At 46.7% G+C, this 13,123-nt stretch overlaps 1 protein-coding gene across 7 annotated transcripts in view; it reads right to left on the bottom strand.

Moving 5' to 3' along the window:
• tspoap1 (TSPO associated protein 1) overlaps positions 1-13,123 on the bottom strand; it is a 140,777-nt gene that overhangs the window by 21,400 nt on the left and 106,254 nt on the right. For 6 of the 7 annotated variants that reach the window (XM_072662337.1, XM_072662409.1, XM_072662546.1 and 3 more), the window contains 9 exons: positions 8,556-8,779; positions 6,911-7,017; positions 6,130-6,239; positions 5,112-6,005; positions 4,675-4,826; positions 4,094-4,576; positions 2,478-2,888; positions 2,143-2,301; positions 1,013-1,789 (listed from right to left, as the gene is read on the bottom strand). In XM_072662337.1, coding sequence (XP_072518438.1) covers positions 1,013-1,789; positions 2,143-2,301; positions 2,478-2,888; positions 4,094-4,576; positions 4,675-4,826; positions 5,112-6,005; positions 6,130-6,239; positions 6,911-7,017; positions 8,556-8,779 — 3,317 coding nt within the window. The remainder of the gene's footprint in view (positions 1-1,012; positions 1,790-2,142; positions 2,302-2,477; positions 2,889-4,093; positions 4,577-4,674; positions 4,827-5,111; positions 6,006-6,129; positions 6,240-6,910; positions 7,018-8,555; positions 8,780-13,123) is intronic. The other variant, XM_072662624.1, reaches the window with a different exon arrangement.

Genomic DNA, 13,123 nt, shown 5'->3' with positions numbered 1-13,123 from the left:
TTTGGAGCCCACTAGGAAAACATATTGACCCTGGAAAATACACATGGGTCGACCACTGGGCAGCTCTCTAGCCATACTTTGTAGAGAGATTTTATTACTCTTTGGTACTGACATCAGTATTGGTCAGAATAAGGTGTTAATTGTCGGCTCAGAAATTCCATATCGGTGCATACTGACCAACTCAAGGACGCTGCATACAAGCCGTATGTCTAAGCACACACAAGTGCCCACGCACATACTGTAGCACATTTTAATTTGAAGGTCACAAAAGCAGCACTTGGCCTTAAGAACACTACAAATACACACACACACACATGCAGCAACCCAGCCTTACAACAGGTAGAGGGGTAGAGGGGGAGAACGGTTGGAGCATACCGCCAGGGTAATGCATCCATTGGTTTAAAAAATATATAAAAGGATCGTCATGTCTTGACATTCACCAACAACCCCACCAAGGCCCCCGACATCTGAGGCTTCAGGGGTTAAAGGGACTGAAGGGGGTTTCTTGATGAATTTCTCTGTGGGAGAGCAAGATGTATAGGAGGGGTGCACGAATATGGAGCCAGCCAAACAAGAAGGCCAAGCACTAAACGGCTCTACTTTAACTGATGTCAGAACAGTCAAAGACAGAACGGGTAGACAGGGAACAGGGAGATAGTTGCAGCTATGCAACGAGACAAGAGACTGTTGGAGTAGAACAGGGAGTGTCCACAGGGAGTAGCAGGACAGGGCCTAAACCTTTTGCATTGGAGGAAAGAGCCATGTTGGAGATGTTCCACATTGAAAATCTACACTGATATATAGTGTAGGATACAAGTGGAACCCCCCCCCGTGCTGGAAGCCGTGGATGCAGATTAAAGCTACTGGGAAAAAGCAGAAAACTACTTTAGTGCAAAGGCAAGAAAGCTGGTGTTCTAAGGGTGTGAGTTTGCCTTCACTTTGGGGTGCAAAAGGTTTCAGCCAGGTAATCCAGAAAGGAGCTACAGCTGCAGGTTTAGGCAATGCAACACACCCACGAGTGGTGGCCTGACGGCATGATGGCTGGCAGCTCTTGTTTGGGGAGTCTTGGCAAGGGTGTGTGGTGGTACTCATGGCTGCCGCCTTCCACCCACCACTCCGAGCTCATCTGCTCCACCACCACCTCTCCAGGGTCAAAAGGTGCCGGCTCGTCATCCGTCCCATATTCCACATCGATCTCCACGGCAGAGCCTGGGGGTGATTTGACACGGTGCACCGTCCTGCTGAGCATGTAGGGCGCCTGTGCCGTCCCAGATGGCATTGCCATGAGGTCTGAGGTCATCTGGCTCCGTAACAGGGCCTCCCTGCGGAGTCGGTCGCTGTCCCGTTGCGTCCGATGCGGCCGCCTCACTGTTACCTCCCTGCTGCAGGGCCCGGCATACAGGCTGCTGTCCGAGTCCAGCTCCACCTCCTCTTCATCCTCATAGTTGATGGTGTCCACCGTGTCGGCATAGTGCACTCTGGGACGAGGCCGGACCTGCACAGCCCCTCCGTGCCTCGCTGCTGGTTCTCGGACTTCGGCTTTGTGGTAATGTTGGGGGCGATGGCGAGTTCCGTGTCCGCGCTGGAGGCCCTCTATCAGGCCGGGCCGACACATGGACGGACCTGGTACAAGAGGTAGCCTAGAGCAGTGTGGTTCAGGCTCGGTGTTGTCCTCCTCCTCTGTCACCTCAGGGATGCTAAACAGCTGCTTGTTGTGATAGGCCTGGGGGTGGAGCTTCAGTATCTTCTCCAGGACTTCCTCATCACTGTCCGGCTCCCATACCTCGGACTGAGGGGTGGGACCAAAGCAAAACCGGAGCAAGGGGTGTGGCCGTTACACAAGGGAGAGGTTACAGAGTGTGCAGGCACACAAATGCACGAAGACACAACAGGTCGGGTAAGTTGGCAGTGTGAAAGGTCAAAGAGAAAAAGAGAACAGAGGAGAAAATTAAAGGAGCAGAACAGAAAAGAACACTAGATTACATCTCACAGTGTGAGGGTTCGTTTAGAAGCCTAAAGTAAAGGGAAAAAAAGAGTGGCAGCATTTATGACACTAAAAGAGAATTGATGGTGTACAGAAGCTCTCCGGCTGCTCTGCTCTGAGCTGCACTGTGGCGTTATACTGAGTGCATCTCTGCTCACCCTGCCCGCAGGCCCGGGGATGTAGTTTCTGGGGGTCATATCAGCAGTGGACTCTGAGTACAGATCTTCCTCCTCTTCCTCCAAAATGTCAGACAAGTCGGACCGACTGCTCTCCGCGGGGTAGTCAGGAGGAGGGTCCATAAGGCCTCCTGCATACACCTGCATACAATCCAGCAAGAAACACAAACATATAATTAGGAGCCTTTTTTAGGCTTTGTTCAGTAAGATCAGAAAGAACCAGCAGTACCCATCTTTGATATAAAAGATAAAATGACTTGGATCAGGGGTAAATTTACAAGACACCAAAGCTCTACTGCCCTGTCCATCGGACTGACCTTTATTCTGGGCTGAGGCTCGGGCCGCAGAAACTCCTCGATGGAGACTAGCCGGGTGTTCTCCCGGTCATCTTCTGGCTCTGACTCCAGCGGTGAGGGGTTGGGCGGCCGCAGCGGGTGTGTGTCGGGCAGGTTGAGCAGATCCGGCCCTGTGGCGCTGACCTTGGGCACGCTGGGGGCAGGCGGAGGCGTGTGGAGCTTGGCACGGGAGTCCTCCAGGAAGTCGGAGATGGAGGCAACAGGACGGATTGGCTTTGGGCTGTCTGTGTCTCTGCTCATGTCTGGCGTCGCTGTAGGGGTAACGCTGGGCTGCACATAGGCTGGAGCTGCTGTTGCCATTGAAACAGCTGCGAGCATGGACCCTGGGACTGGCACAGGAGCAGGCACAACCACGGGTACAGGCACACTCACCTGCCAAAGAGAATAAGAAACTTTGTAAGACTTCTGTGCTTACTTTTGGTGACGGGTCACTTAATGTCATACGTTGTCATGAGATGTTATGACCAGTAACATGGCAGTATTTTAAGATTATGCCATGTCACTTTTACACACATGCAGGTGTGTAGAGAGGATATGACCTTTTCTTTTGCTTTTAGTCCATTTAGTCGTCTTTTGTTCAGATGTCAATCACACAAACCAGACCGTGTTTAGAGGCTGACCAAGACCCATCAGTTAAGGTGGTGCGCATCAGGGTTCAAATGTATGTGTACTCATTCGATCAAACAAACCGCCCTAACAGAACACCACTGAACTACTGATTCTATTCAAATCAATCCAAGTTAAGTTCAACACACACAGAGACAGTGTAGGGAAGGACCATTTTAAAAATTGGTGGTTAATGTAGGGTAGTGGGTAGCAATATCGCCCACCATGTGGAAAACTTTGATTCCCCAGTTGGGCAGTGGGTTATGCTGGGTGTTGTACCGGTTGTATCTTTAGCTTTATTGCTCTGACTCTCTCCTTTGGCTTATGCTCTAGCTTTCTCACAAACACAGACATGCTGGCACACCAGGACAGTACATCAATAGCCTAGTGCTTTAACCTGGGATGGCAGCACCAGTTTTAAGCTGTTTACCTTCCAGGTTGAGGCTTGTAAATCAACACAGAGGTTATCTTTTATACCTGTGCTGACCGAAACAAATGTTTTTTTAATTTTTACACTAAAATAAGCTGCACTGTTTAAGAGTTAACAATATATTTAACCAATATATCGTAAATATCGGTTTCCATTATTTTGTAAGTAAACAATGAAATACTGAGACTGAGCCTCTAAATATTCTGTCTGACAAACTAGATGCTCCCAGTGTTGATGTTAATAATAGCAAAGAGCAAAGGGTTCAGCTCTACAACAGCTCAACTGCCTTGAAGCTCAAATTCAACAAAATCTTACCATTTTCCTTCCGGACAAACCAAATCAAAATAAGCTGGTCTGCCATTGACTGAATATCAGTGATACACCTGGAACCTGTATGTTCACAGACCTAGTGGTTTCGGTTTCTATTCCAACATGGAAAAAGCTGCTTGTTAACATTAGCTGATTATCGAGAAACCGATAAACCAGTCGGGTCCTAGTCCCTACAGAAAAAAGGACTACTAGGCCTGCATTTCACACTCACCGGAGGGCTAGCCTTGGCAACCGGAACAGGTCGTGCCTCCTGCGCAGCCATAGTGACTGACGCAGGGTTTGCCCATGCCTCAACAATAATGGCAGAGGGCAGGGGGGCATCATCGGTGGTGGCTTTGGCCGCGTTGTCGTAGACCCCTCTGATGAGGCCGGGAGGATGTGCGTCTGGGACAGAACTGAGTGGCATCGTGGGTGTTTTGGCAGCAGACAGAGAGGTGGCACAGGCAGCGGGCTCCGTGGTGACGGCACCGGCGGTGAGGACACTGGCGTGGGCTGGCACAGACTGGCACAGAGGCAAGGAAGTGCCAGCCATGATGGCGGGCAGCTTGGCGGGCACGTTAACGGGGGCTGAGTCGGTGGACTCGCCGTGAGGAGACATGGTGCGCACAGTAATCTCTCGAGCCGCCTGCAGCGTCTGGATCTGAGAGGGACCGATCAGAGCGCTGCCTGCTGTGGGAGAGGACACCTCCAGCACCTTGAGAGAGCAGGACGAGAGCATGTGAGGGAAAATATGATAAAATATCCTAAGAAAACCTACAGAAATAAATAATAAATTTAAAAACCATGAATCACCTTCTTCTTGTCAGCGTAGATGGTGTAGCCGGTGACACGGACCCCATTGGAGGTCCCAGCAGCATCAATGGTGACAGGCAGCCAACTGATCTGTGCAATCCCTGGAGATGGCCCATGCTCCAGCTGCACGTCCAGAGGAGCATCAGGGGGACCTAGAGATCAAAAGTTTGTGATTGAAAACTTAAAAAGCAGCAGCTTATTGTTGCTGTTATGAATGTGAATATGCAATGTTGTATTTGAGGCAGCGAACGCACACACACTTACACACACACACACTCGCTTTAAGGTCCACACATTCTTTCATCCAATGAAAACTTTACATGAAAACAGCAGTACTGACCATAATTCTGTGTATGGCATTATGTAAAAATGCTAAACAGCATGTTCTGACTGAAGGAATCCTCTATCCAACCCCTTAACTCAACCCTGTGTCTCACCTGCAGTGAGGGTACTGAAGGAGGTGATGGCGCTCTTGCGCTCACGCTGCTCCAGGGGTAGCTCCCAAGGCGTGCGGTGCGGCCGGGCCTCCACCTTGACGCGGTAGTGCAGGCTGGGCGTGAGGTTGCTGAGGCACAGCGAGTAGCAGCCTGCCTTGACCAGCTCACACTCCTCTTCATTCAGCGACACGATGTGCACATAGTTGCTGTTGCTGGGCAGCCAGCTCAGGCAGGCTGAGGTGGCTGTCACACGCTCCACCCGCAGCTGGGTGGGTGCCACGCACACGTCCCGTCCCACTAGCATGGAGCAGCGCAGCTGGTCCGATCCACCCCGTTCAGTCAGGCTCTGCACGGCCACACGGTACCCCTTCTGGCTAACGTCCAGCCGCTCCAAGACCGCCTTGGTCTGGGCCCCGAAGGGCACGTTGAGCCTCAGCTCCTGGTCCACGTAGACATTGTAGCTCCACACAGCGCCCCAGCCGGCCGGCACCAGCGGTGGCTCCCAGCCGATGATGATGCTCTTGGCCAGCTGCTTGATCAGCGTGATCTTGCGCGGGTAAGGCACGGTGTCAGCCCCCACCTCCTCCAGGTCAAGGTCTAGGCCGTTGGTGAGGGGGGCAGGGGGGAGGAGGGGGTTAGTGGCGTTGGCCTTGGCGCTGTCGGTGGAGACGGCAGGGGCCAAGGCTGAGGCCTCCGACCTCTCGGAGGCACTGTGGGCGAAGCGCAGGTGGTGCTGGTGCAGCCTCTCACTGCTACTCAGGAAGCTGCTCTCCTGGAACGAGTTGTGTGAAAGGTCGCCGGCTTCGTGGGGGTGCGCGCTCATTACATCGTCGTCCGAGACGCGCTCCACAAAGTTGGACGGGACCAGGCCTCGACGTCCATCCATCAACTCGCCTGTAGGAGGCAGCATGGAGAAAGTAAGTTAGCTAGGAAATTTTGGTAAGAGTATGATCAGTAGGGATGCTAACCAAACACATCAGTAACATTACTGACCAACACTAACATTTTGACCACTGACCTTCATAAAAGCCATCATCGTCCATGTCCCCATACACATATATGTATTCTCCAGCTGTGAGAGGCAGCTCCACCTCTGGGTTGTCATTAGGACCTTCATATGGGTTGTAGCTGCATGAAAAGGTGAGAATGACTAAGGAATCATCCACATTCGCTGTATGGACAAAAGTATTGGGACACCTGCTCATTCATTATTTCTTCTGAACTCATATAATATATGTATTAATATATATATATATATATATATATATATATATATATATATATATATATATATATATATATATCTGCTTTTGTTGGAATAACTGTCCAGGGAAGGCTGTCCACTAGTTTTTGGAGCATCGCTATGAGGGTCTGATTGCATTCAACGACAAGAGAGAGTTAATGAGGTCAGGATGTTGGATTATCACCACCCCACCTCATCCTCAACTCATCCCAAAAGTATTATATTCCAGAATCACAGTTCCACTGCTCCACAGCTCAATGCTGGGGGTTTTATACACCTCTTGCTCACGCTTGGCATTAGTCGTGGTGCCAGACAAGCTGTGTCTGTGTGCATCTGCACCTCTGTGTCAGAAATGGGAGCAACTTAAAGTAGCTGAATGCATTCATTAGAAGGAATGTCCACAAATATTTGGACATATAGTGTACATGAAGCAAGTCTTCTACAGTTAAGATTAACGCTTTCAAAACAGAGCTAATAGTTAAACTCTCCAACAGATACTGTTCCACAAACACAGCTGGATGGCACATGTAGGCTGTAGTTGTGCAGAGATGCATACCTGTAACGAGCAATGAAGACCTGGAGTTTAGCAGCTCCTCGACTTACTGACGCTGGTGCCGGAGACACATCAATGTCCAGCTCCTCCACCTCACTAGCAGTGTCCACCTGAAACACACACAGGCAAAGTGTGTGAAGAATGAGAAAAGTGTTTCTTCCTTAATGGTGAGATCAAGGGTTTCAGTGTTGGCAAGAGTGGCTGGACAGCATAGTGGATAACACAATCCCCATATGTTATTCCTGGATAAGCACATTACAAATCTCACAGCACATCACAAATCTTTAATAAAAAGCACCCCCCCCCCAATATTCAACTAGAGTAACACCTCCCCGCCTTAACACGCTACATAACTTAGCATTATCAGAGAGGACAAAATGATCTAAACATACCTGCAGTACCAGATAGGGTTATTAAACAAACAAAACATAATAAAAACCGGACCTAAGCATATTTATAGCAAGAAAAACTTTTTATGGATAATCGTGTACAACTACTACAACCTTAATAATCCAGTGCAGCATAGGATTATCCCCCTCAGTTTTAACTGCATAGCGTGTGACGCCCAGGTGAACGCAAGCCACTCATTTAAGAATCACCCATCGGATCGAGGTCAGAGGGCAACATTCTCCAGTTCTTTGTTATGCGAAAGATGGCAAACAGCAGCAACTGTTGATACATATATCTCTTTGCAGTCAGGTCCATAAGTATTTGGACAGTGATTAGAAATGAAGCATTCAAGATGTGACTGAAGTGCTGACCTCAAGATTCAAAGAATCCTTTTTGGACAGCTGACTGATAAGCGGATTTGTGTTCCCTCATTATTTCATGACAAACACAGGAGTTAAAATGTCAAGGCAAGGGAGGAAGGAAATGCAAACCACTGGTAACACTCACAAAAAGAAAAGTTAGATTAGATCTAGGAAAACTGGCTAATCTGGGTGGGCTTTTTCAGAAAACATCTATTACAAAAATATAAATAAATAAATAAATAAATAAAAAGCCCACCCAGTAGTGGAACAAGATACTTTGGACGGACGAAACCAAAAATAACTTGAGTATGTAAAAGGAAAAGGAAAAGAAAGGAAGGTTTATGATCTGAGGCAATTCCACATCATCTGTCAAATGGAAGTGGAGGCACTGTTATTGTGTGGGCATGTGTAGTTGCCAATGGAACCATATAGTTATCTGTGTTTATTGATGATCTGGCTGTTAATAGAAGCAGCAGGATGAATTCTGAAGTGGACAGACCTGTACGTTCTGCACAGATTCAGTCAAAGCAACCCAAAAGATCGCTCATATGCTATACGGACAAAAGTATTGGGACACATTCATTTAGTTTCTTCTGAAATTAAGGATTATAAAAAAGTCCTGACCTCAAATATGTGAACTGTGCTTGAAGGTTAAGTCTGTACCAGGGAACCAACAAATTTATGTGACCTCTGAAGAAGGGTGGTCAATTATCTAACCAGAATTCTGCCAGAAGCTTCTTGATGGCTTCTGAAAGTGACTGGTGAAGGTGTAACTCGCTACGGGAAATGTAACCAAATATCAGGTGTGCTGTTCATATATTTTTGACCCTGGATGAATCATTTTGACCCTGTTTATAGCATCTACAGTCTATATGCCCACGTCCCGACCCTCTTACCTCGTGTGTAGGGCTGGCCTTGCGAGGGCTGGCCGGGCGTGAGCCGGCGGCAGACTTTGGAGAAAGGTGGGTGGTCTCAGATTTGGGAGGCGAGGGGCTGGAGGTGGAGGTGGACTTCAGGCTGAGGCTGGGCAGCTCGCGGTGCTTGGTGGCTGGGGAGCGCTCGGGCCGAGACAGGCCCGCCGCGTGGGGGGTTGAGCCGGCCCGAAGTACGGCGGCAACATCTGAGCAAAAAGAGAGAGGGAAGAAAACCAAGACGAGACACAGGGCGAGAAGAGAAGGGAGAGAAAAGGAGATGAGCAGAAGAAAGAAGACAAGAAAGGAAAACAAAAGAGGGTACAGTGGTGAGAGACAGCGCATGCCACAGAAAAAACACTCACGTGCCTTTGTGAGTATTAACATAATACTCAAACAGAACACTGACAAATAATGTCAGCACACACAAATCAGCTTTTAGTGAGGGAGTGACGTGAGAGAGTGGACAAGCTGGATGTTAAATGAATAAAAGCCTGAAAGTGACGTTAAATATTACAAATGCTCGGTCACAAACACTGACAGTCCATTCATGTGAGCAAACCTAGAAGTTAATCCTTGGGTACACTACAGGACTTTTAAAGTCGTAGCAGATTATAAAACGACTGGGTATCTCACACTTCCCCACTGAGGTTTGCTAAAATGTCCATCGCACACTAAACCAATAGGAATTATCCACTACGTGACCTGTTGCTGGCCCGAAGGAACACAACCCCAAAACACGAGGTTGTGGTGAGGTGAGGTTGTGTGTAGGAAGAGTTAACAGGGTCTGTACAGAATGCAGGGGAAATTGGAGGTGAGTAACACAGCACATATTGGAAGCTACCCTACGTACGAATATGTATGTTGGTTTCTTATGGGAATTTCCATTCCACCTTAAATGGAGATGAAGTATTGGACATGTACTAGCTCTAGAATGTAGGTGCTACATCATTAAAGGTGGAACGTAACATTCAAATAAGAAACTGCCTAATACTGTACTTTTCAAGCTCAATTTTCATTGGCTATTGATGGGACCCTTTCAGATTGAGTCGGGTTAAAAAAAAGTAAATCGAATGTTTGATTGACTGATCTGAACGTGATCGGGAGGCCAAAATTGAGTCTGCACCCCTTATATTACTCGAGTCTCTCTTGAACCTGACAGAAAATCTGCAAACTAGAGCCAACCAGCACGGACTTGTTGTATAGTTCTCATACTTTTAAGCCACAGATCAGGATCAATGGGTATCAGCATCAGGGAGCTCTCAGCAGAAAAGGCTGGATCGGACATCAGAGGTGGAAAAAGAATTACTTCGTCTTTCTAGTGACATTAGATACATCTGTGATTTTTCTTTTTTAATAATCCAATCTCAAACACCTTATCATTTAGTCTTCAGAGCAGCTTTGAAATGACTAAACTGTGGATTTGGGACTTTTTATTTTGAAACACCCTGGTTTTAAAAGGTGCTACATAAATTACACCCTTTGTGGCCCAGACCTGGCTAGTGCCTGGCTTGGGTTCAGCTGAGTCTGTGACGCAGACACCCACTATTACACATCAGTGGACAGGGATCTTCCAATTGTTGACACTCCTATTGGCTGCCATGTCAAAAAAAGCTTCCGATTAGCTTTGTTTTACACTTTGAACTTCTGACTCCTGATGTGCATTTTGTGAATGTGCAGTGGGGTGGGAGACCCGCTGATACAGAGGGTGGAGCTACTCTTTTAAAAAAAGAGGGGGGGGGGGGGGGTGGAGTACAAACAAAATAATAATAATAGTATCAGTATTGACCAGTACTTAGGATTTCAATATTGGTATCAGAAATAAAAACAGACGAGCCACACTAACTGCACCAGTCTGTTTCCTGAGATCATCATTGGGCTATAGTGAAGACTATAGTACACCCCTAGTCATCACTGATTGATCTCTATAACAAGTGAGAGAATATGAGCGTGTGAGACTGTGAGTAAGAGACTACCGGACAGAATCAAGTGTGTAAGCTTAAGCAGGGCTTAACCTATAGATGAGCTCCATGTACTGCAAGTGTGTGTGTGTGTGTGTGTGTAAAGCCATGTTCAGCATGGTGTTTAACCCTTGGAGAGGTCGAGAAGAAGGCAGATTAAGTGTGTGCAGCAAAAGAGAAAGCCTCGATGTACACCAGCAAGAGAGCAGGAGGGCACGTCATCCCCTAGCCCACTATCTATCCCTCTATTGGTCCTTTAACACCCTTAGTCTCTTCAATCACTTTCCTGCAAAACCATCTGACCCTCTGGACTTATAATGAAAGATTCCCAGAGTAAAAGTAACCCAGAGTAATCTTTTTTTATGTTATTTTCATGATTTTTTGATTTACAAATTTGATTATACACTATTTTCCAATTTGAGAAATATATTTAATATGATAAATAACAATACTTCTTGAAAAATATATTATAATTTTCAAAAGGTGAGCTGAGGCAAAAGGGGATCATATTAAAAAATTATAGACATTAACATGACATTCACATTTAAGGCATTTAGCAGATACTCTTATCCAGAGCAACTTACAAAAAAAGTGCTTTGCTGTTTACTCAGAAAATACCCTTAGCTAGTTTGTTTCAACTAGGATCCAAAGATGCCTCAGCTCAAATACTACTAAATACAAAGGTCAGTGTGGAAACCATGATACTCGATGTATAATGTAGGAGTTAAATCAGTAAGAAATTCTAGAAAGTCTAGAAAAGCACAGGTTCAGGGAGGGTTAATGAAAGGTGAGTTGTAAAAGAGGGAAATTAGGAAAGCATGAATAGTGAGGGCCAGGACATTCCCACATGCAGATATGTGTTTCAAAGGAAAGATAAACATCCAGCACTGAAGCAAAGACTAAACAAAGTCACCGAATGGCAGAATCACCATCCAACACAACACAAACGACCTTCACAACTATCCACTGACCACACTGACCAAAACCCATTAGTACATAATGCACTGTCAATGCACTAATGGATGCAGTGTTATTGTGACTGTAGACCCAGCATTATCTCAGTGGCACCATCATCAAGCCAGGACTACATGGCTACAGGCTAAAAAAAAAGAAATAAAATAATATCAATAAGACAGAACCAAGCTCAAGTGCCTGGCATGTGCATAGTGGGCATAAAGCAGACAGCACAAAGACAATGCCAACAAACAGCCAGACAACGAGTTAATCCACACTATTATTCATTCACTGTTAAAGGAATAGCCTGGCCAAACAGCAAACACGTAAGATTTCCCTCTTATCTCAAAATGTATTCAGTCAGAAAAGATCTGGTCGTTGCTTGTTTAAGCCTTCGATGCACTACCTGACTTTTAAGTTATGACAGGTTACGGAAAGGCTGGATGGATTTGGGCCTGTTTTCACTGGTCGTTAGTGGGGGTCATTCAGACTTGCTGACCAGTGTGTAGTACTAGAGTCTTACTAGTGTCTCAGTTTTGTCATTGCTAATTTCCACCCACTAGCTAGATATCAAACGATGCTAACTAGTGCTGTGAGAGAGGAAGCTAGAGCAAGCGTCCTCCGAGTCACCTGAAGCCAGCCAACCCCATCTTTCTGAACTGTTGCTAATGCAACACCCTTGAACAGCTGAACACGCGTGGAGGAGAACACTGCCTGCCGGGTCTGTTACATCAGTCAACAGACACCATTGGTGTTGCATTAGTAGCAGTTTGGCTGGCTTCATGTGGCTTGGAGGAAGCATGTGCTAGCCTAGATAGATAGATAGATGTCTTAACTCAGTGTAGTTTAAGGGAAGTGTAAGCCAATTTAGGTTAGTTGGTCACTGTTACTGCCTGAATTGATTTTTAGGTGTCCTGAACTGTGATCCAAGTCTTGCATTTGTGTGATGCTATCTGATGTACAGAAGGCCTTGTTTTAGAGTTGGCAGCTACTCTAAAAGTCAGTTCCTGACGGTGATGAAGGTGTCGGATGAAGGATCTAAGCTGCTCTGACAAAAGACCTGATTATGATGGCTAGACAACTGGGTCAGAACATCTCCAAAACATTAGACAGGTCTTGTCAGGGGTGTTCCTGGAATGCAGTGGTCAGTATCTACCAAACATGCTCCAAGAACGGAAAACCGGTGAACCAGCGACAGGGTCATGGGCACCTAAGGCTAACTGATGCGTTCCATTGAGGCCTTACCTCAGGACTTAAAGGATCTGCTGCTAACATCTTGGTGCCAGATACCACAGAAAGCCTTCAGAGGTCTTGTGAAGATCTGTTGTGGTGTCACAAGGGGGACCTACTCAATATTAGACATGTGGTGCTAATGTTATGGCTGATGTGTGTATGTCTAACACATATTATGTACTCTGATTGGTCACACACTTGCCCGAAACCACGCTCAGATCCTTAGTAGGTATTCTCAAAGCAAACAAACGTCTGGACTGACCAAGTACACTTCAGGTAAGAGGAAAATTGTGTAGTTTGATTATTCTCTTATCTCTTTTTCTTATTCCATGGGTCAGACATGCAGGTATGGGGTGTTAAGCCCTCCTGTCAAAGGAAAAGCAGCTACAAAAAAACAAAACAAAA

Source organism: Salminus brasiliensis, chromosome 1 (assembly GCF_030463535.1).
Source record: "Salminus brasiliensis chromosome 1, fSalBra1.hap2, whole genome shotgun sequence".
Taxonomy (NCBI): domain Eukaryota; kingdom Metazoa; phylum Chordata; class Actinopteri; order Characiformes; family Bryconidae; genus Salminus; species Salminus brasiliensis.
The sequence above is the reverse complement of the archived record's forward strand: the minus strand, read 5'-3'. Positions and strand labels throughout refer to the sequence as shown.